The 24300-nt window shown below is 43.7% G+C and overlaps 1 protein-coding gene across 8 annotated transcripts in view; it reads left to right on the forward strand.

The window, feature by feature from the left end:
* Positions 1-2165: 2165 nt before the first annotated feature.
* Positions 2166-24300, forward strand: part of esrrb (estrogen-related receptor beta) — a 45420-nt gene continuing 23285 nt past the window's right edge. For 2 of the 8 annotated variants that reach the window (XM_041953660.1, XM_041953661.1), the window contains exons 1-3: positions 5749-6043; positions 9849-9917; positions 19531-19940. In XM_041953660.1, the coding sequence (XP_041809594.1) occupies positions 5994-6043; positions 9849-9917; positions 19531-19940 (529 nt within the window). In that variant the 5' untranslated portion in view covers positions 5749-5993. Of the gene's footprint in view, positions 2263-4263; positions 4380-5748; positions 6044-9848; positions 9918-19530; positions 19941-24300 lie in introns of those variants that run through there. The other 6 variants (XM_041953667.1, XM_041953662.1, XM_041953668.1 and 3 more) reach the window with 6 other exon arrangements.

Here is a 24300-nt window from a genome sequence, read left to right on the forward strand (position 1 = left end):
TTAGTCTTTAACAAAAAGGTCTGATCCTTTCCATGATGTTGTCAGATAGTTTGAATAACAATCTGTCAGTGGAAAAACCAAGCACATGTAGTGGACGTACTTGCCCCCAAGGATTGCGTTGAAGGCATTACAATTGCAGACTGGGCCAAATTAAAAAAAAAATTGGGCCCAAGTTTAAAAATACCCTTAATTACCATTTTAGTGTAGAAATTGAACAACGATTCCACAAATTCACAAAAACACTTCTTTTATTGACAATGATAGTTCCTGCCCACTAACAAACACTGGGTTAACATGGACCCAGTGTGGGGACAATATACATAACATCAGTGCTTTGCTGGGTTCATTTTACCCAGCAACAATGGGTAGAAAACCACCCAGCAGAAAGGTTGCTAGCCCAGTATTGTGCTGGCACTATATTGAGCCCTCACTGAATCCATTTTTAACCCTATTCTTTTTCAGTGTGAGGCAGTATCTCAATAACCTTACATATTACAGCCATACATTTTATAGCTCCTGCTTTTAAGAGAGGATTGTTTACGTTATCTGACAAAGAAAATCACACGTGAATTAATAAACTGGGTGATCTTCTCCTCCACAGACCTGACAATCTTTCTGTGGGTTGTTGAGAGCCGCTCACTGGTAGTTAATACACCTAACAGAGGGAACTGAACAGGGCCGCTGTTGTCATTCCTTAGTGCTGAAGCGCTGTGCCATTACATTTATAGATTTTCCCTTTGATGGGATAATTTGGTCTTTTATATCTCTCACAAATGAAGTGATCCTCAGTGCTCCTTGTGCAGCTCGATGTGCAGGTCCCATTTTCAAATACAGTTAATTGCATTCGAAAAGAATCAATGATACTTTCACGGTGACAATATCATTCTTTTAATGTCACTTAATTTCCTCAGTGAAATGATTACATCAATAGCCTGGAACCCATTTCTATCTTTCAGCATGAATTAATCTATTAAGGACAATAATTACACGTTTGTAATGGATAGGTTTTTCTGCTCAGAAGTAAATGCAGTCGAGGCTCTATTGTGCGCTGGGTTGTTGGCACTGTCCTGACTGTCATTCATTCAGTTTATGAATTACACTATCACCCTGGGAAAATAAATAAATAAGGGTACCTCAGTTGCAGCTCCTCGGTGGCCTTGTTGTGAGATAGCCCTCCCTCTAGTGGAGATGATAGAGTTGGTTGCTGCTGTCAGCTGCCTGTATGCTCTGCTCCACATCTGAGGCAGTCAGTCAGTGATGGAGAATGTAAAATGTGTGGAGGAAAACCTTTCATGAGACAGGATAAAAACAGAAAATATACAAACAATTCTTTAAATCACATTTCTTGAATGAGAAAGGCCCCAGAAGTTGTAGGGTAAGCTGCAGTGCTGGAAAAATTTATCTTTGAATTGTTTTTACATGTTGATGTTTGTGGCCTTTTGCCATAGCATTGACAGTGGATCCAAAAAATAGGGCCCGGGGTCCTCCAGGGGCCATACAGAGGGATGCTACAGGGGGCACAAATTTTAATTTCACTCTGATAGCAACTGCTTTGATCATAGTTTATTTTCATATGGTGGCCTTACGGTATCTCACCTACAAAAAAAAACTTCATACCAAACTCCATAAAAGAATATACATATTTAGAAAAAAACCTAAAAAAAATCAAATGAAATGGAGTTTGTGAAGGCCTGGGTTGTATGAAACAGTGACTGTAGAAGCAACACTGCTTTGTCCTGGTGTTTATTCATCAGTAGTGGAAACCAGCCGACTGCTGTGGTGTTCAACCTTTTTACGTCTGCTGTCATCAAATGTAGAGAAGCAACACGAACCAGATCAGAGCCTCTGACAGACCCTAACACACTGCACACAGCTGCAAAGGCACATAGAGGCTGTAACGAAGAACACGCTGTCTAAAACACGGGCTGAAGACATTCACGGAGCACTAAAACTAAATAAGAGCGTTCGAAATGATAACCAAACAGTGGGAGTTTAAATAAAAAACGTTTACATTTCCAACTTATTTTTCCCTCCAGTCACATTTGACCCCGCTCAACCGGGTCCCTCCGCCGGTGGAGGTGTTCGGTTTGGCCACAGGGCGCGCGCCGGAGGCGGAGTTGCCGGTGTGGCTGCGGTGTGCGACAGTTAAACGGCGCGCTCAGACGCGCAGAGCCACACCGCCACCGCCGCTACAACCTGGAGACACCACGTCCACTGTGCGCTGTGCTCGGCCGGGGATGTGACATGACTTGTCCGAGTAAGGTACACTGTGCTCATCCGCCTATCCTCCTGTTCCACACACGTCGTTTAGTTTTTTCTTCCCAGTTTTGTGTACTTTTTTTGTGGCGGGGGGGAATTTAAAACGTTTTTACGCGATTTGAAACGTAGCTTCGACGCACCTGTAGCTGCTGTAAATGACATCAGCGTGCACGCGGTTTAGCCCTAATTGAGGCATGTGCAGTGCACGCGGAGCTGCTGCCTCTTCCTCTGGGAATGGTGACTGAATTACGTTATCGATTTGACCATTACTGTATGCATGAAAAGGTTAAATATGGCGACTTTATCAGGCCCGGCTGTCAGTTTATTTCCTGACAAATTCTGAGGGAAAATTGTCTAACAATGCAGATTAATTTGTTAAGCCATTGCAAAAATATATATACATAGATTGAGGTATTCTGGGTTGTTTCAGAGCTGTTAGCTCTCTTTCAAAGGCCAAAATTGTTGACATAACCAGATTCCAGAGACATTTTGCATAAAATTGACATTTAATCAAGTAGAAAGTTTATCAAAGAAACATCAGAGCATCATGATGCTTCGCGTTGGTTATGTTTAAGTTCTGCTGTATGAAAAATAAATTTAAGGCAGTGTCTTTTTTTGACACTAATAGATAAATTAAACAAATAGTATTTAATCCACTTTAGGTGACCAATCTGCTCAAAATTTCTTCAGTTTCTTTAACATAGCTCTTTATTTACTGCAGAATGGTTTTTATTGCACCACCCACACAATCAGCACATGTAAACAAACAGCTGCATATGCATGTGTGAGCTGCACAGAGTGAATAGCAGATAAGTCTGATGCTAAAAAACAGAAATCTCAATCATTAAAAAAAAAAAAGAAATCTTAGATAATCAGAACAGTCCTGCCCCAGTCATCGCACTCCACTAACTTTGTCATGCCATCTGTGATCAAGTGTTTGTCTAGTGCAGCTCTATTCTTCATTTGTATCAGATCCCTTCCTGTCAAATCAAATGTCACATGCGGCGACTTTTTCCATAACAGAGCTGATAAGAAGCGACGATAGCAGCAGCAGGATTTTCATAACTCACGCTACGTGACAAAAAGTCTGCGCCGTGTCAGTCGGAAGCCTCAGGAGGCCGAGGGGAAATATGCAGAAATGTGATTTGTCAAGTGAAGGCAGTTATCAACATGAAAGGCAGGACACAGGTTAGATACAAGGATAATACTGCAGTCCGTCATGAGGAAGTAGCCTACCTCCTCTTGTGGTTCTCTGTTCAGTTGATACAAAGTCTCTTGCCTTTAAAAATGCTGGATCAGCTCTTCCTACTGCTAGAATACATGTTTTGTGCGGTGATGTGACTCATAATGAAGGATTTTACAGACAGTTTTTGTTTCTTTAGCTAAGCGATCGTTGTTGAAATATTTAAAAGACTTTTGCACCCCAAATGAGATGAAATGGAGTGCCACAACTTGGATAAATAGCTGAAAATTTGAATATTAAAATTCTGATCAGTAATGAAGCACGATGCACAGTATACACTGTGTCTTGTTTGTGCTTTGTGAGGTGGACAGATATGTTTCCTTCTCTTGTCCCGTGTTGCGTTCAGCGTCTCATTGAAGTCTGCGAGCTGTGTTTGATAGCGGTTTCACTCCTCTTTAAGGAATTAAGCTGTCGGGCGTTTGATTTGGCATCAATCTTAATTGGATTTTCATTTATTTAGGCATTTGTTTTTGTCACAAAGAGAGAGCAGATGCTGTGTGATCTGTGGCACTGTGCAGGCGCTACTGCTGCACATCAATAGGCCTGTGATGATCAATAGGGATTGCGTGATGTTTTTGCATTGATTATAGAAACGTGAGCCGATGAATGGAACTGGACTCCTCTCCCAGGGTTATACTGCTCCTGCTCAGCAGAGCAGCAGAGCGACCCAACACACCTTTTTTTTTTTTTTTGCTTGAATCTGCCGGTAGATCTCGACTCCTCCTCGCTCGCTCCTGTTTTCACTGAAGTGGCTGAAGACCGATGTCAGGCGCCTCGTGAGTTTTGAAGAAGTGGGCGAGCTGCCGTTCCTTTTCTGCTTGACTCGGCCAAGTGTCAGCCATTGTTGGACTGCTCATTTCTCCAATAAGATGCCATGGTAAGCTCCGTTCTTATAATGTGGGGATACAGTAACATGGAGACCCTCACTGACTGTGAAATGGTATCTGCATTCTCGGCATTCTTACTGAGCTTGATCAACAGTGAAGCACAGGCGATTCTAAAGCTGGGGTTAGAGAAGACAGAGCTGGATTTTCCGCTGCTTTAGAAGCTGATGGGCTTCCAGAATATGAGTTATGGCTCAAGATCATCTCTCACAGGTGGTGAAAGGTTTCACAATGGTACCTCACATGTAACACCGGCAAATGGAGCTCGCGACACAGCTCAATAAATACATTTACTGTCCTTAGTGGCTTGAAAGCTATTGCTTTTTGAGAGCGAAGTGCTGCAGATGCACTCGACTGCTTGCTGGAGCTTCTATAGCGCGGCTCAGGCTGGCGTCAGGTCTTACTTCATGGTGTGTTATATCACAGCACATTTTGATATCTTAAATGTATGAAAGGTTTTGGGGTTTTTTTTGTTGCAACAGTCAAGTTCTGAAATGTGAGCTGCTCCGTTTAAGGTCTCTGTGATTGCTTTGGCTTTGTTGGTGCAAGCGTGCACAAAAAAAAAAAAGATGCGGAGAGGAACTGCTTTTGTTTGCAAATTCCTAAAATATAGATGAGTAAATGTCGCAAAAATGTAAAAAAAAAAAATGTAAAGACGGTCTACTTTTTCTTTTATATACAAGAAATGTGTTTTCTGCAAGTCAACACTCTAAAAGAAACAAATGAAGCTTTTCTGAAATATTCCAGAAATGAAAGGTGGAGGAACTGATACAATCTCCTCTTCTTCATCTTCATTTATGCTCGTCTTTGAGTTTCAAGCATCCGGAACGTCACAACTCTTTTCGTTTCACTGAGGCTGAAACTTTGTGTGTTGGCTGCCTTCCTAGACGCATCTCTGTTGTTCATGTGATAGGTTGTTTGGTCTATGTGTGTGTGAGCCATATGTGGCGTGCACATATATATATGTGTGTGTGTGTGTGTGTGTTGTACTTGTGCACGGCGGAGTGTGCGAGCAGAGCGTTTGGATCCCTCCTCCTCGGTGCTCCGTCGGCCCCTCTGTCGCTTTAAGTCCTGCCCCTCGGAGCCAGCCAACAGCAGCTGTTCCATATTCATCAAGCCCTTGAGTCTTAAAGAGCCCTATCCCGACCATGGAAAGAGTCATTCCTCTCGCTCGCGCTCTCATGCTCTCTCCATCTTAGCGCTCATCCCGCTGCTGCCTGCGCTTCTCTCTCTCTCTCTCTGTCTCTCTCTCTCTCTCACCCCCTTTACCTCTCTTGTCTGTCTGTCCCTCCCCCCTTCACTCTCACCCTCTCTCTCTCTCTCTCTGCCTCACACACATTCACTTACATACACACAGACACTTTCTCTCCCACACATATATACACAAACACACACACACACACAACACACACATGCTCACGCACACACGCGCCCACTCAGTCCATCAGAGTCCAGCATACCTGTGCAGGCTGGGGGGAGCGGTGCTGGAGGGGGTTTTTCGCCAGCGTTGTCTCTGAGGGTGCTGTGCTATCATTTGGGGAAGAAGCGGGTCTCAATTGTTTTCTCTTTCCTCTTCCTCTCATTCCTGGAATGCTAAAACTGGACTGATGGACATTTCAGAACTTTGTCTTCCAGACCCTCTCAGCTATCATAACCAGTAGGTGCACCTCGTTTCTTTATTTCCTTCTTGCACTTTTCCTTTTAACCCCTCTGTTGTGATGCACTTTTATTTCTTTGCTGTCTTTTTTTTTTTATCCTCGCTTGCTCTTTTAACAGTGTCTGCTTTAGTCTGCCCTCCTCGTCTAGGAACTGAACTTTTTCTTGTCTTAGCAGTGATGCACTTTCCCTTCTCACATCTGCTCACAATCTTAAACGTGCACTTTCTCTCGTTTATTGTTTTGACAGCTTTTAAATCATGTAAGACTTGACGGTATAGAGCAACAGGGCAGGTGCAGCTGCGTACGTGTGTGTAGTTTTATTGTGAGAACACATCATGTATGCCCGTCTTTCTAAATTTCATTCAGAGCGTGGCTGATTGATTTAGCTTAGCCCCCTCTGCAAAGGCTGCTTTTTGCTCTTGTGAAGAATTTGGGGTACCTGTCCAGCAGGGTTAGGAGGTTGTTTGCTGATGGCTTTGTTCCTAGATCGGGCCGCCCAGGGCGAATGAGAATAATATTTTAAGGAGATGAGATTAACGTGAATCCGTGGAATCGGAGGGGATAAATTACACGCTGTAATATTTGTAGCTAGAGAAAGACGAATGAAAGGACCCTGTAACCTCGGGGAGCCGGCAGGTCCGTCCCAGCCAGCGGTGCGCGAGGCAAGCTGCTGTCTCAACAGCTCCTGGCTGCTGGGACAGTCTGAGCTCACAGTCCCTGCCTCGCTTTAACTTTCGAAATCCGTCAGTCACTCACATTTGATGCACAGTACACTTTCTTAAGTTGTGCAAAATATTTATTTGTTGTTTTATTTTTTATTTGAAACAGTTTTATGGTACAGTATTAATGTGTTTACTTCATCCCTGTCAATATATGAAAAAAACAGGCTGGAAGATTGGGCTTATTTAAAGATTTGTTCCAATTTATAGATCATTTTTAAAACAATCTTCATTATATTTATATGTTGTCTAATGTCTTTATTAGAAATTATCGCTAAAGTAGTATATATGCAAAAGTGGTGGTTTGTGGACGACCAGTCAGATGTTTAAAGACAGTTCGATTGTCACTTGTCAATTGTGGCCTGATACCTCATTGCAATTCCACGTTTATGCATTTATTTGAATTTTTATTTTATTCTGTCTCTTGAAAAACAGTCCAATTTAAATCGTACATTCTAATCATTTGCACTAACTGAGTTTTCTTGCAACTTAATGTGCTTATTTAATAATGCCATTATTGAGGAGTTCAGTTTTTTTCTTAATTTGTTAAATTTTAAAGCAACACATACTCTGAAAATACTAAACAGAAAATAATTCAGTGTTAAGTCAGAGAGCTGAATTCTAGTGGTAATGTTTATTGCTTCACTCAAACCATTTGTTTACAGATACTCTTTACTTTGGGCTTTAATCACTACGAAGTCATTCTAGAAAACACATTAATATCTTAGACATACACGCAGAAATCTCCTTAGTTTCCCCTGAAATGGATTATAAAATTTCTCTGCTCTCTCAGATACACCTTAATACAAAAGAACAGAAGCAGCAGTGGCAGAGTGGGTGTTTTACATTCAGGTGTATTTCTGTTTTTCTCAGTAGTATTCCCTGAAAGTAGTCTCTAAATTGTATGGTAAAACGACTATAATTAATATTTAGTTTTTAAGCAGATCTTTACACCACCCCATTATATATGTCTATTTAAAAATGTTAATATATGATTATTCTGAAGTCTGAGGAGATATTTTTCATTTTCAAATAATTTTTCCTGCAAATGCACTTTCCAACGCATTTGGAATTGTGTTCATTATTAAGACATGATTAAACATGAAAACATTTTCAGTTATTGTTGGAAATCATTTATTAAAATTGTTTTCAGTTGATTTTCTTTGGCTTTGTCTCCTTTCAGGTAATCTGGCAAAATTCAGGAATGTGTTTTTAATTTAGCTTTTACTCTCAAATACTGTGTTCAGTCTATCGAATGTAAAATAATAAGTTCTTACACATGTCCATGCAAAAATATGTCTCAGAAATATAATGCAATTAATGTTTATTGTTGTTAATTTGTTATTTTTTCCCAAAACATTACAGGTACATATTGACAAATTGCAATATTATTAGAGATTAAGTGATGGCTTGCACTGAATGTGGCTACAATAAAAGAAAGCACTGATTAATATTTAATGCCACTTGATACAAGAAAGCAAATGCCTTTTTTTGTCCATAATATAATGTTCATGATATTATGAAACACATTTAAACTAACAATGAAAAGAGCATTTACTCTTTCAAAGCTGGAAACAGGTGTTTGATGCAATAATAACTTGAGTGACTTACTGTAGGTGTGTCAAGAAATTGCTATTGTGGATGTAATGATGAGCTAAAAATCTGTCCCAATAACACATAGAAATAAGGCTGGTGGTAAATTAGCATCTTCCTGATGACTTGATGAGTTAGTCGTGTGTTGGCCTGAGCGTGCTGTTCATTTGGGTTCAGCAGTGGCTCTCTGCTGCTAATTGTGCAGCGGCATTCGCAGCCCCTCACTGTGGGCTGGATGTGGCCGTGATGCTTGGGCGAGAGGATTAGTGGGACGTATGTGCTCCATGTAATTAGCGCAGCACTGTTGTGGAATCACTGTAGTAATACACTCTATAGCTTGACCCGAGGGCATCGCCACTGCCTGGGAATGAGATGGAAACAGAGTTTTGCCTTCAGAATAGAGAGGCACGCTCCTCTTGTCCCTGCACACTGGAGATATATTGAAATGTGTGTTTCTGGGAGCTATTATCAAGTATTCTCATAACACAGCTTTTGCTGAAAGTTTTATTATCTGGGATACGTATTTGCTCAAAATTGCCATGGCCATTGGGCTGCAGCCCCAATAAACTCGACCTGTTATTTACTTTTGCTTGACTTGTTTGAGTCTAAGTATCCTTTGGCTCAGGCAGCGAGACGAGCCGTTTACTGTTTGAATCTGACAGGCTTGTTGTCGAGCTTGTATTGCAGTTTGCGCCACTCAGAAGTCAGCTTATGCTGAGGATTGTCAGTCTGAGTTGCTAGAAAACACACACAGTCTGAGCGGCAGTGAATTGAGATGTGACTTCTTTCTGCTTCTAAATGTTCCGTCAACACCCCCGCTTGCCTTAAGCCCTGGCAGAGCCGCTGCTGTAAAGCAACGAGGCTATCCAATTTCCCTTCATGAAATAAGAGCTTTTTAATGTATTTTTTAGAGAAGCAGAAAGAAGTTAGCACACAGTGATGAATTAGATTTCAATTTATTTGACTTCATTCCCAGCTTGCTGCATTAGAGCCTGCAAACACCCATCTCCAGCAGTCCGTCCGCTTCATTCTTATTAGGTTTCAGAAAACAAGGCGAGGGAATTGCATTAGTGTATCTTAAGTTAAAAGCTCTTTGCTCTTTGACCAAGTGTTTCATTGTTATTAGGTTAATCAGATTTTTGCTGTCTTCATGGAGATGCTATCGCAGGCTAGAGGCAGTGGTGGGTAACCAAAGCAGCCGTGCACAGACACTATCCAGATGGGATCAGCTTACGGTAATTTGGTTTCAGAATACATTACCAGAAGAGGCTCCTGGCCGAGAATGGCCACCCCGCTATGAGCCAGGAGCTGGTGGCCCCTGTAGCTGCGGCGTCCAGGCCAGCTGACCGGCCAGCCCACCTGTCCCACTCCCACCCTCCTCAGCTCCCAGAGTTTTTAGGAGGCGCTGGGATATGTGTCTTTTAAAGGAAACCTAATGTTTTTAAATTCAGTTTGTCACCCAATTCTAAATACTTCTTCCTTGTACCAACAGGGCTTTGTTGTCCAATTCATTAGAGAGATTCCTGAGTCCACTGGCCACGCTGGAGCCCTCTCATTTCTGGTACCTAGTATCATTACTTTCACTGTAAATATGTCACTCAGCTCAGGCTGAGCGGGGGGAGGGTGGAGCATGTTGTCCCTCTCCAGGCCAAATGGGGATGCAGGTTTTACTGACACTATCTGGATGTTCACTGTTATGTAGCTTCAGAGGTTTTTCGCCTTCATACTTGCCAGGCTGGCTTTTAAGGAGCTGCTACATTAAACTCACCCATTTATTTGTAGTGGCGCTTTATTCCCCAGGCAATTCATTGGAAAGATAAGAGTAAAAAAAGCATGCAATAAACAGACTTGGTCTGCTCCGAAACCTGACACTCTGTTTAATATTGTGCATAGAAATCAGTGTAAAAAAGCTCATATTGCAAGAGAAGTTTTTTTCTTTTCATACCAACCAACATGTCAGTAATGTATTACATTAGATTTTTTTGATATTATTGGTCAATTTTGGAAGATGTCACCATGCTATTATAACACACCATCTCCTGAGACCCCATTTGATGTTTGGCCTTTACACCTCTCACTGATTAGCTACCATGCCTCTTTGGCTATTTCACAACATCCACCCGCACAGAGACCACCGACCGTCACCGCACGCGTCCCTCCTGATTTCTCATCCATTGTAACCTTGGACACCTCCACCGCAGTGTGAGAATCTGTTTAAAAATAACCAGGTCCATTAGTCTAGAAGGATAATGCTAGCCTACGTGGGCTCTCATGCCCTTGTGGCAGCAGAGTGCTATCACTGACACGGTGCGTCAGCACTTCTTCCTGTTGCTCCAACATTGAAGGGCTCCTCCTCATTTGCACACACATGCGCGCATGCATGTACACACACACACACACACACACACACACACACACACACCATCTGGAACACGGAAGCTGAGAAAAATAACTGAGTCACGAAAAGAGCTGTTATTACAGTAACACACTTGAAAACACTGAAAACAGCAGAGTGGTAAATTAGTTTCATGAAGTTTTCTGTGTCTGCCAAGTTTGCCACATTTCATGTGGCTCTCTCCGTTAGTATTGTGTGACATGCATCCCTGGCCTGCAGATTAAAATGCTCACTGCAGCGCTGCTGTTTTTCAACCACTCTGTCTGAAATGTAGTGGAGGGAAAATTCCAGGTCCACTAATTCACACTTAGTGAGAAAATGTGATGTAAGGTGGGTAACTGTATGGGTGTTTATCAGTGAAGGCTATTGGTATTGAGCGGCCAGTTGTTTGAAGGTTATGTTTCGGAGCAGTAATTGAAATGCAAAATAACATTAGGATCGATGCGTAGCTTTGTTTATTTATGAAATCAATATCGAATCCGTCCGTCACAGTAGCAGCTCTGATTCCCACTGACAGCTTCACCAAGTCTCCTCTGCGTGCCCGGGGTGAGCCTTGCACCCATTACAGCTTTTAGAACAAGCACTTTTTTTTGTCTCATCGCTCTTTGGAAAGCTGTGATTAAATGTTTGAGGCTCATATGTTTAAAAACACACTCTGTAGTTGGAAGGGAAACTGTGGCATCAACTGCTGAATCCTGTTAGATTAAGAAGTTTGATGCAGTTTGCACACTTACCAGCAACTATGTTATGGATGTGTCTTCTCGAGAGAGAGAGAGAGAGAGAGAGTACGACTATCACTCATCCATGATTTGCCCGAGGGAAGTAGATGCGACCAATAACCAGCTATTAACATGGCAGTGAGCAAAAAGCCACTACAGGCCTAGTTTCTGTTTGCTGAACAGGAATTTCTGTTGACCCATTTGTTTCTATTGAACCATGTCAAACATGCATTGTTCATAACAAACACCCTTTGCTTGAATTTTTAAGTGACTCGAACATTAAATTATGTAATACTGCAAAACTAAATAGAATTAATAAATATATGACAGTGTGAAAAAATGGCCTTTGAATTTCCTCGCTCACTCACACAGAGATAGCAAAGCTCGTGCAGTATATAAGTCGTATAACATGAACCCATGTGCATTCTTACTTTGTACCCTCTTTTTTTTCCTTTTTCCTTTTTAAAAAAATGTTTACTTAAGCTGATGATGCTTTCATCTTAGTTAAATCAAAGTTTTGCTGAGCTGTCCTGATGTATGTAAAGTGAAAGTGAAATGTGAATGAAAGACAAATTCAGTCTCATTATCAGCCTCTCAATTGCACAGAATGTTACCTTGTAATACGATCATTTCATCTGATAACCGACAGGTTTGTTCTTGTAAAAGAATGTGCGTGTGTGTGTGTGTGTGTGTGTGTGATTCTCGTTTGCCTTCAAATGACACAACCTGTGTGTGTATTTGCCTGTTGGTCACAAAGCGCGTTCGCATTAAAATGCCTCCTTACGAGACCAGCCCTACAGAGCTAAGTGCAATCGAATGGTGGCACTGAGTGGCTGGTTGTTGAACCTGCCACTTGGAGGGTCCCTCCCTCCCCGTACGTCCGGCGACACCAGACGTGGCCGACGCTGAAATGTATGTTTAGATTGCCCCCTGACGGAGGCACATTAATTCAGGAAATATCCCCAAAGTTTAATTATTCCTGAATGGTGTGGTGGTGGACACCACCGTATAAATCAGTTAGGCCCACCCGCCTTTTTATTACCAGCACTATTTATGGGGAATGTGTGGCAGCTGGTAGAGATGAGCCTGTAAAAAGCTAGAGGCTATTGCTATGACTGTGTCTGCTGCTGAGGCTGACAGTCGCAGCAGCAGTGTTTTTCAGCAGCATCAATTCAGTTTGAGGCTGTTTGAATTGTGCTACAAACGACAATTTAAATGTGAAAAATCAAGTAAGATTTTTGAGGTGATGATCATGTTGAATTATGATGATTTAAATCATACCAATGTGCTGTGATTACACACTGACTCTGAACCTCTACAAACATTTACACGTATGATTGTGTTTAAATGATCCCCGACACCCGATAAAGCTGCTAATTTTGGCCTGTTAATTTTGCCTTGTGCACGCAAGTGCGTGTGCACATGTGTATTTGTATGTTTGTGTTTGGCTGTTCTTTTTATAAAGAGGAGAATTTATGACAGAGGCAGGCTGGGCTCTTTGTTTTAAGCAGGTAGAGTTCCCCCCTAAACAAGGACGGCCTATCAGAAGAAGATTAATGAAGTAATTTCATGCATGGCTCCATGCCTCCGTCCTCCTGTACGCACAGTCACTGTGTCTAAACCTGTGATTTACACTGGACTGTGTTAAATAGCCTTAACCCTTTATAATAATATTTCTTTCTGTTTGTGACACACACACACACACACACACACACACACAGTGAAAAACATGCAACACAATCAGAAATACCCTTCACCCTTCTGATAAAATGAACCAGCCTCTTTAACATCATCTCTCTGACAGTTTGTTCCACAAATATCTCGACAGTGAACAGCAATGCATGACACTCATTTCAATTTATTTTTTGTTCAAGTTTCCATCATTCATATTTTATAATCCCCCCCTCTTTATTTTACATAAGGAACCCCACTGAGAGTACGTGAGAGGTGTGCTGTGGTTCATATCTGCTGGATTTCGACATAATTTATGGCAGTTAAACAAAAGCTAGCCTTTTGTGGCATAAAACGGAATTTTTACGACTTATTACTAAAAGATTAGTCTGGGCGGGTCAGTTATTTGAGGTGGTATTACAAAGTTGTTGTTTTTAAAGAAAGGAGTGAACCTTTGAATCTTTTCCTCTGGCTTTATTGATTCACTTTATTATCATGTCACACGTAAATTCAAGGAGAATCCCACTGTTCATGATGAGAATCACAGGGGAGGCTGTTATGATTGGTCGATGGATTCATGACGCAAGAGATTCTGTGATGAACAGCATCTCGCAAAACATTCGTTTACGATACATCACAGCATCTGTGGAACTGAAGAGGAAATCCTGCTGTTCCACTGAAATGTCAAGGACGTCTTTTACAAAAAGCAGGAATCAAACATATAGTGTATTTATTTGTATGTGTTAGAGTTTTATAGCTAAACAAGAGGAGGTGATGTGTAAAAATTGTGTCTTTTCAGTAACGCGTTCACATGTCGAACAGAGCCGAGCTGTCATAAAGCAGAGCAGCTTAGAGTTAAAACACGTCACCTGTGCCTCGGTGATATTGATATTGGCGCCCGCGTATCACTAACGTATCACACGACAGCAGGTTGTGTCTGAGGTCATGAACCACAGCAGTCTTCTTGTGGCCGTCTTTGGAGGAGACTTGTAATACACAAGACGCTGCTAATCAGAAACTGTTTTTAAGGGTGATTTTTGCCAGTGGTGGACTATAATTACTTTTTCTAGTTATCACGAGCCATTGTAAATGTATGTTGTTAAATTATACCATGGCCATGCCACATAATGGGCGTAATGGAAACTAATCTTTTCTAATGAAAAGGCAGAATTAGAAATTTGATCCCAAATGCTCGGCACGGCAGGCTAGACTTATCACTGAACTTCTTTTTTACATGAGCTGTCCACGTCTGCAGGGAGCTTCCCCGCCGCGTCCGCGTAGGCGCTTGTTAACTCTTTGCTCTCCGCAGTGGGAAGTTTAGACGCCCGACAGCTCTCCCACCCCCCCACCCCAGACGGTCGCTCCATCATTAGCCATTTGCTTCTCTCAACATCCTGAACTCAGCCCCTTATAAGAACTGGATCTGCCCAGTGTGGCCCAGACAGTTTACGTCAGACAAACAGCAGCGCCTGTATCACAAGAGGCCCTCTCTTTCCTGCCAGGAGCATCTCTGGAACAGGAAGAGGCATGGGGGGGGGATCAATAGATGTGATCTGCTTCTTGGCCAGCGCTATCTTGTGGTGCCGCTGGAGCATCATGTTGTCGTAGTGAAGTGAGCTCATGGCTTTATAAAGACTACAGTGACATCGCTGTGGAGCAGCTAAATATAATCCTCTGCTGGAGACTGAAAAACTTAATTGCCCAGGCCGCAGAGCAGCACGGTTCCCCCAGTGGTAACCCTGCACGAGCCCTGAGCCCACGGACTATTGATCCGGGGCCCTTGCTCTCCATCGGTACGATAAACACTCTCCGCCTCTTCTCTCCCTTCCCCTCATGTATCGCTTACTTTGTCTTTTCCTGTTTTTCTGTCTCCTCGACTTCCCTTTTGTTTGCCTCCACAGATCTGTGCATCATAAATCTCTGTCAGCTTCTCCTGAGTGTCTGGCATATCCGTTAATAAAGAGGCCCCTCCCCTGCCTTCAGGTCCACCCCCTCCGCTCCCTCCTCTCGCTGCCAGAGCAGGACTAATGAATGAGAAACTCCAAAATTAGGGGCCTCTCCCTCATAGATTAGAATGGGTCCCTGTGGAGCGCCGGGCTTGCCTCCAACCAAACCACAGCCGTCAACCTGCACCCCCCACCCTACCCTGCCATATTTCCATCTTTCATATTCTGTCTGCAGCACAAACACACACTCAGACCTATAAGCACAGACACACACACTCATCGCCCCAAGAGTCTTTTGGCCTCTTATTCCCCTGATGGTCATTAACCTGGAAGCAGTTAGACGGAAAGGCATCCTCCATATTTCAACTAAGTGTGTTTTGGAATCTCCCCTCCTTTCTCCCCAGGGCCACCCCAACCCCTCCCTGAGCCTCAGTCCTTTTTCATTTACGTTTCCCCCTGCGAAAACACACACCAAGCACCCTTGGTGGCACACGCGCTCCCACCGCATGTGTTTCTGTGGCTTTAGTTTGGCCGTGCAGCATTTCCGCGTGGTGTCTGCTCTCCCAAAAATGAATCCCAGGCTGTGTGTTGGAGCGGTAAGAGGTGGCAGTGGCCCCTGGAGGAGAGGTCAGCGTGGCAGCTGCCAGTGGGTTCTGGCTGTGGCGGGGAGGCTGAGCCGGGCTGAGAGGAGGTCTGTCAGGAGCTAATTGAGTTCGTCCTACCAGCGCTGACTCTGGGGCCAGTGGCTTATCAGGCCACATCGCCTGGGGCCCTCCAGACAGATCTGCCCCTGCCGGGGCATCTGATATCACCATCACCCTGCCTGCAGATGTCAGCCCCCACCTCCGCCACCTACCCCTTCCCCTCCACTTACCCAGTCTGATCAGGTAGCAGGGATGTGACACTCTGGGATGAGGTTGGCAAATGTTATAAAATTGTGTTTTTATGGCACCTGGCGGCCTTGAGAGAGAAAAGGACATGGAGAATGGAGAGCTGTAGTCGCCCAGACAACGGTGGAGGATGACAGTATCCTCCTGAAGTGAGCAGGAAGCTCTCAGCAGGAATACTTACAAATTGGCTCAATTAGATCCTGAATGTAGCGCGTTCTTACGACGGTGTCGTCCAGCGCTCCGAGTTTCGCTCACGGGCGAGGGAAGCGAGAGGACGTGTGCTCCTCGGTTCCCCTCGGTTCCCCTCTCGGAAGCCGAGGAACGGCGAGTGTGAGACGAGCTGCCAGATCATTAGGCCAGCTAATCCTGGTCACAGCAGCACCAGTGGAATGATATTAGGGATCTGAAATGCTGTTAGGGGGGCCAGGTGGAATCAGATTAAAACCAAACTGCGCAGTGTGCTTTTGCGGGCCCATAACCTGCTACTCAGCATGAATTTTGATCGGTACAAAGGGAACAAAAGGAGGAGGAACAGAGAGCGACAAAGAGAGAGGGAGAGATACTGTATCTTAGACGAGCGCTGCTCCTTTGGGCAGCCAGGCAGCAGAATTTGAAATGCTCTTACCTTGAGGAAGGAAGGAAGACAGAACTATAGATTTTATAGTTCAGCAGACCCTTTCCTGTCTGCTCTGTCTGTGTAGCACACAAGCTAATTAGCACCTGCCCCACATGCTGAATTATTTATTACAACTATTGCTGCTGTCAAACTATTTAATGTTCATAATTCATTTTTCCATACAATGGTATTTATAGATTTAAATTGGACCTGTCCCATTAGAGATTACTAATATTTATAGAAATATTTTAGACTGTTTGATTAATACGCCAGGTTCAAGTGGTTAGTATTCCCTCAGTATCATTAATCAATATATGCAGGCTTGTTAAAAACATAAGCATAGCAGTGGTATAATGTGTCATAGCAGAATGAGTTAAGGGGATTCTAGCCAGCACATTTATTATAAATGACCACATTGAGCTGGAGGGGAAACAGTTAAGACACTTATGCAATTATGCTAAGTGTCACCCTGAAGATGGCCTTTGAACCGGGGTTAAGCTTACTCTGAATTTGTGAAATAAAAGCTAAATGGAGCCATCTTATGCTCCTGCGTTTTAATATATGGCCTTTAATAAGCCAAGTGCAGGTGCCCCAGCGCACAGGTGCACATATCCATCTGAAACAGAGAACATAAAGCAGATGAACACAGAGCCGTGCGTTAATTTATGGGGATGCAATCTGCATATATCAAGAGCGGCAAGTTCTATTTTAGAAAGGCATGAAGTGGATTCACTTCTTCAGTTTCCTTCTGCAAGGACATTTAAGAGTACAGGTGGATCATTTTTATCTGAGTAACCGCCCCAAAGCGTAGCATCAGTTGTATTAATTTATTTTTTTGCATCATTTGAACAAAGATGCTGAAAGAAATACCGTGAATTGGACAGCATTCTTTCAAGCACAGTGGTAGTTGTGTATCAGTTTTATATAGTGAAGGCTTTAGGAAGGATTCCAGAAGTGCTCAGGCAAAGGGCTTATTCCACAAGGTCAACGGTTTTAACAGGGGCCATTTTTTATTATTTATTTTAGCAGTTAACCTTTTTGTGAATTTCCAGAAGTGGTAGGCACCTGGAGCTCCGATGAATATACATGACAGCAGGGAAGGAAACCTGGGAATGAGATTTAATTTGACACGCTGACCCCCATCTCCACGGGCCCTGGAAGCCAGGGTGAGAAAATAAGGTTGACCCACTGACCCCTGGGCCTGAACCCCTCCGTCACCCACCCTCACAATTAAATCAGCCTCAGAGAGCAGGAGGCGGTCCGGCCAAGCGGTCGGGGACACAGTGGAGGCCTCTCGTTTCCTGTTTCCTGTGAAGCACTCTGAGACAGACAGCGGCCGTCCAATCAGGCAGATAGGGCCCAGCAGGGAATGCTCCCCGTGCTGATGGTAAACTGACATGTCAAATATGTAAACATTACCATTAGTTGGCAATATGCTAATGGAACTAATGTGCTAAGGCACAACTTGGTCTGTCTAGCTGCCACTCACAAGGAGCCCTGTGTCCACATTTGCATAAGCCATGCAAGGCTCAATTTTGTTAATGCAGGCAAGTGCAGGTGACCTTTCACCCCTCCGGTGGTTCTGTGTGTGTGTATGTAAGTGTGTGACCTCGCCTTGACCCTAAGAGGTCACTATGTCTACACTGCATCCCCAATACATTGAGTTATCCATCTCCTCCACCTCTTTCGTTTACTCCGTTTTGCAGACCCAAAAAAAATGATTCAACCATTTCCAGGCTAAGTTTCTTCCCCCGTTGTTCTCTCAGCGCTATTTCAAGTTAAAGGTTAGAGAGCGGGCCTGAAATAGATTTATATCAGCAAGGAAGGCTTCAGAGTGCATTTTGTGGCCGCGGCCGAAAGGCTGCACTTTAGCCGGCACACGTTACAGCATCGTGTTGCATGTACTCCAAAACACAGTTATTAGGCAGACAGTGAAAAAGTCAATATCTTGCCATCATGTTTCCTTTTGGTTGACTGCTGACTCAAGGAGACAAGCCAAGGTCCACTCCGCGCTCTAAACTATGGAGACGCTCCCGACTTGTGTGTTAAGTTATTTGAGTGCCCTCTCTCTCTGTCCCCCTTTCACTTTCTTTCCGTCTGTTATGTGTGTGTGCTCTGTGGACACATCTGCACCCGTGTGTGGATGTGTGTGTTGTAGTTGTGTTTGTGCTTTCTCAGCTGCCGTGGTGTGTGGCTAATGAAGCACTTCAGATCCTCCCTCTGGTTCACTGGTTTATAGGGAAGGTTAGGAAACATGGTGCTGTACAGAACAGACAGTTGGAAAGAAGGCAGAACGAGTAGGATTTTCTGAAAAAAGCAATGAATAGACTCATACAGTCCAGTAATCCTTCTCGATCGTCACTTATGACCCAGTAGAAGTGTGCAGTGGTCCCTGTCATCTGCCTGTGTTTTTTATTCTGCTGTGATCAGGACGTTTCTGGGCATCACTCAGTGGGCAATGGGTGTTTAGCCCCCAGCCAATAGCAGCTCAGAGGTTGTGAGGGCGGGACTCTATAAAAACATATCAACCGAAAGGACAGTGACCACATGAAACCCACCTGATGTCTCCCATCTTTTTCGCCTCCTGTCCCATATGTCGACATTGCTTGTTTATGTTCAGAAACACGTTTCACTTAGTGTTTATCGTCTATAGAAGAGCAGTTAAACTGTGTAGTTGAACATACATGCATTTCATTCACTGTAGATTCAATAACTTTGACTTTGACCTTTGACTGGTTAAATGAAACGAGCATTCATGTTGTCATGAATTGCCACAGAAACATTAAATTTTTGTACTTAATGTCAATTGAGCATTTTGTGGTTTAGGCACTTATGTCACTCTGGTGGATGAGATTCATTTCTGCTTTCTGAAGACCTCTGCTAATCATCTTCCTCTTCTCGCCCTCCTCCTCCCTGCCCCATCACCCCTCTCCGCAGGCTGCTGAATAGAATGGCCGCTGATGACCGGCACCTACCTTCCAGTTGTGGGTCCTACATCAAGACGGAGCCATCCAGTCCCTCCTCGGTCATCGACACAGTGAGCCACCACAGCCCCAGCGGCAACTCAGACGCCAGTGGTGGCTATGTCAGCGCCATGAACAGCCACTCCAACGGCCTGGACTCTCCCCCTATGTTCACCCCCAGCGGGCTCGGGGCCGGCACCTGCCGCAAGCGCTATGACGACTGCTCCAGCACCATCATGGAGGACTCGTCCATAAAGTGCGAATACATGTTGAACTCCCTCCCCAAGAGGCTGTGCCTGGTCTGTGGAGATATAGCCTCGGGGTATCACTATGGGGTGGCCTCTTGTGAGGCCTGCAAAGCCTTTTTTAAAAGGACAATACAAGGTATTTTCCTCCTCTCACCTCCCCCCGACAAACACTCGATACAAGTTATTTCATCCCATGACGCCACATCACCAGACATAAAAACACCCTCCATACAAGTTACCTTTGGCCTCACAACAACACTGAAACATCCGCAGTCCCAGCGATTTACTATGTAAAAAAAATCACTGGAGTGTGGAAGATGTTTTCTCTCCCTCCTGAGACCAGCAACCTGCATAACAGATCTTTGTTTTTGACAGCATCACTACCTAACTGCTCAGGATGACTTAAAAAAACATGCATTTATTCACTGATTATCAAATAAATGTGCATTTGATAAGCGTTGATTGTACGGGCTTTTCAAAAACACAAAGCAGAAGAATATTTCCACATGGGACAGATCAGTAGTGTGGGTATGATTACATCATCTGTCATGGTTGGTGGTGTGTGGTGGACATGACATCATCGCTCAGAGGTCAGATTTGGTGGAGTGGAGGGGCTGTTTGCCCAGATGCCTTGGGGGGCTCAGAGAACGTGCTTTATTATTCCTGTCCTGTTTTGTGTATGTGTGTGTGTGTGTGTGTGCGCGCACGTGCCCGGGGACTAGGGTGCGATTGGCTATCTGCAAGGCATGATGTATCACAGCTTCTCATTAGAGAGGCAATGAAAGGCCCCCCACTGCGAAACTGTGCGCTCTGCTCCAGATTAATCAGGAAGACGGAGATATTGTTGAGCCTGGAAAAAAAAAATCTGCACAACAAGCACAGCTGCCCAGGTCTAAGCTCCGCCAGCTTAGTAGTGCAATACATGCGGTGGAAAAACGACATAAAATAGGTAAAACGAGCTGGAGTACAGTGAAATGAGATGAGTAAGAGCGGCAGAAAAATAGGAATTTGATACTTGAACTAAATGAGTCTGACATCTTTTATCCATTGCTTTCAATACATTTTCATCAACTACTGATTGCGGGCATTATATGGCGAGCAGGCTGCCTGTCTGGATGATAGGTGTTGATTTTGGACCTTACAGCCCTATCAGCTTTAGACAGTCTATGTACCTTTTGCAGGCAAACAAAAGCATTAGGCCAAATCCTCCTGTTTACCCATGCTGCCATCAGCAATCCTGTCTATTGACAAAAGATGAACATTTTCTCTCAAGTAACATAACTGGGCTTTTGTCCCCTCACTAAAAGTACACTGACGGCAACACAATGGAACAGAAAAGAGGCATCGGGGAAGAAAGAGACGTCTTAAGTGGAGCAATGGCCCAAACAATTAAGAGAAAGGTACATGGAAAAAAATTGAAAGCCCCTCTTTTTCCACCCCTCACTTTGCATTGTCGATTTGAAATCCCTCTCTTTCTCTTCTTGGAGGGCTGCCTGTAATGGAGCTAATCTGCCGTCGTTTGTCCGAGCCACAGGAGTTTTGTCAATAACAATCAGCGTTTGGAAAGTGTAATTAAGGCCGAGGCTTTTCATTAGGAAGAAGGGAGGGGGCCGTCTCCAGGGACGGGCATGCCAATTAGAAACTCAGGCACGCGTCGCCGGGTAATTTCAGGGAAAGGAGGGGAAAAAAACCCAGGACTTCTTTAGATTGGAGAGGGACCCTGCTGCTCTTTCAGAGGAGAGGAGGAGAGGCTTAATGGCATAATAATCAGACAGGGGTCCCAGGCAGAGAAGGCAGGAGGACGCAGGGACTTTTTGGGGGAGGTGAAATCCTTCTGAAATGATAAAAGAAACACATGCAGGATCGCTGGAGGAAAATGGAGGCAGTAAATAGCGGGATGTAGAGCCCTTGGAAGAATGAGAGGGTGCCGTTGATGAGAACTGATTAATTAAAGGAATAATGAGGCAGTCAAGGGTGGAGTGTGAGACGGCCCTCTCTAATGAGAGGAAAACAAAGGAGCTGTCTTTTCCAGCCCTTTATCACATTGTTCTATAGCACTTAGGGCAAACAACATGCTAAGTTAATGTTAACCATGTACATGACAGTTTCTTCATCACCTTGTGCTCACCTTGTGTATTTCTCTTTTTTTGTGATACAGCAGCTATTTCTTGATAGGAAAATTGTAGTTATTTTCACATATATTAATATTTAACCTTTAAATGTACTTGTATTGAAGATATTTTTACTTTGTGTTCAAATGCAGCCATTTGTTCACTGAGTAACGTACTACCTTTGGTTCACTTCCCGCTCTGGCCTCCAGTTCTTCAGCTCATGCCCTTACCTTTTCAACAAAAGCGGACGGAAAATCCATCTTCTGTCACCTATTCATCCAGTGAAAAGCCCCTTGAACTCCTACGTGGAGATAGTTACATTAGTCAAGGCCAGGCCCAAATTAATGTCAACCTGGATCTCCATCCATCCCAGAAATACCCCTCTTCTCATTGCTCCCTAATCATCCCCCCATAGCTGCACCTCACGTGCCCCACCAATCAAAAACATAAATCTCTTATTGAACCGTGTTTTCTTCCCATTTTGAACCCAAGTGTAAAATTGCTTGAAAACCAACTGAACTCAGTGGCCCTCTTTTATATGAAGTAATAGACCTTGACAGTAAGCCTGTAAAAGTCAGTTTAGATTTTGATGAGAAATACCTGCCATTTTACTGTAATTTACTTACAAGACCTGACTTTCCCCTCTGTGCCCTGGCATGGGTCCTGAAAAGCCATAAAATAGATTGAGACAGATACTTATCAAGAGAAGAAGGAGGGAAATCTTTTTCTTCTCCCTTCACTCTGTAATGTTATTGGTAACCATACCATAACCTCTCCAAAGACAGATAAACCCGAGCATGGCCCTCGGGTTAAAGGGGTTCCCGCCAGTATGCTTCATTTCTTAAAGTGAAACTGGTCGTACCGTTGCTGCAGCAGCCACGATTTCCAGGCATCATCCGTGAATGACAAGCTCACTTAAAACATTTCATAGGTGCGCCTCTTTTGAGTCAGTGTTCAGAGCTACTATAACCACAAATTCCTGTCCTGCTATTAGATGGCTCAGTTAAACCATTCATCTGTTTTCTTATGCCCACATCTTGTGCAGAGTCACAAAGTCAGTTAAATCCAGTTAACTTCAGTTTATTTCATGCCAAACAATTAAGTTACATTGAGGTAGAAATAGTTCATTCTTCCCTCTGGGGACAAATTGGCGTAAATCTGACAAGAAAACAGCTGCAAACGGTGTCGTTCATACAGATAAAGACAAGAAAGACACTGCAGATATAAAGATAATGGGCACATCGTGTAGTTCTAATGGCTATTATATTCAAGGTAAAATAGTAAATGCATAAACATAAACATCTAGAATTATGTTTTTATTTAACAAATACATTCAAAGCTCGATCAAATGAACCACATAAATTCCAGGTGTATTTTGCATAAAGCATAAATGAAACATTTGACATGATGATGACTGAATACAAGATGTAATAATTACTTAAACTTCCTTAAATATTTACATTGGATGTTTTTCTACATCAGTAAGGTGGCAGGTTTTAAAGTGTGACCTGCTGATACTAAATCCCCCCCCCCCTCCTAAATATAAACCAAATGCAGAGATGAAAAATTAGTTAATCCACCCCCTCTCCCTGCGTTGAGCTATGAGAAGCCCCCCCTGACAGCACATCAGACGCACAGAGGGCTCGACAGGACAGGTGGACACAGCAGCGTGTCAGCGTATGTTTGTTTGTGTTTCTGGAGTGTGTGATATCAAAGGGCTAACTCTCTTAGTTAGCCACCAGGTGTGGTTTGTGCACGTGTCCCCGGCACCCCTGACAAAGAGAAGGGGGGACGGGGGGGAGAAAAATCCCCCCGTAAACAGAGCGTCCTCAGGGACACACAGGGTCAACTGGGCTGAGCTGAGCCGTGCAGACAAACCTGCAACATAGCGCGCACTAGCGAATGCGGTGAGAACACTTGATCAGATTTGCAAACAAAACTCAGGCGTTTCTTTTCTGCGTTTAGTGCTTTACATCCCAAATTGCTGATTGGTTAGTGTATAATGGAAACGCAAACTAAAAAGACCTCCAAATTGATTCCAGTGCAGCGTGGCGCTGATTGCCTTCTCCCAGCATATGGGAAATGGATAGGATTATTATGGTCTGGTTCTGCTATGACAACAGAGAAAACAGACGGAGGAAAGACAATCAGAGCTCATCAGCCGCTTCCCTCACACCTTTATTTACCCCAATCCCAAAGAGATGAGGAGAATTAGCATAATGATTTCTAACCCAGATATAAGGAGGAATTTCTAATTATTTATTACATCTTGGGACCCTCCACTTGATCTGTCCAATAATGTTAACATAATTGCATAAGTTGTCAAAGGATGTTGGAGGGCTAGTGGAGGAACGCCGGTGGAATATTACACAGCTTTCTGTTTCT

This window comes from Chelmon rostratus, chromosome 15 (genome assembly GCF_017976325.1).
Source record: "Chelmon rostratus isolate fCheRos1 chromosome 15, fCheRos1.pri, whole genome shotgun sequence".
In the NCBI taxonomy this organism is placed as follows: Eukaryota; Metazoa; Chordata; class Actinopteri; order Chaetodontiformes; family Chaetodontidae; genus Chelmon; species Chelmon rostratus.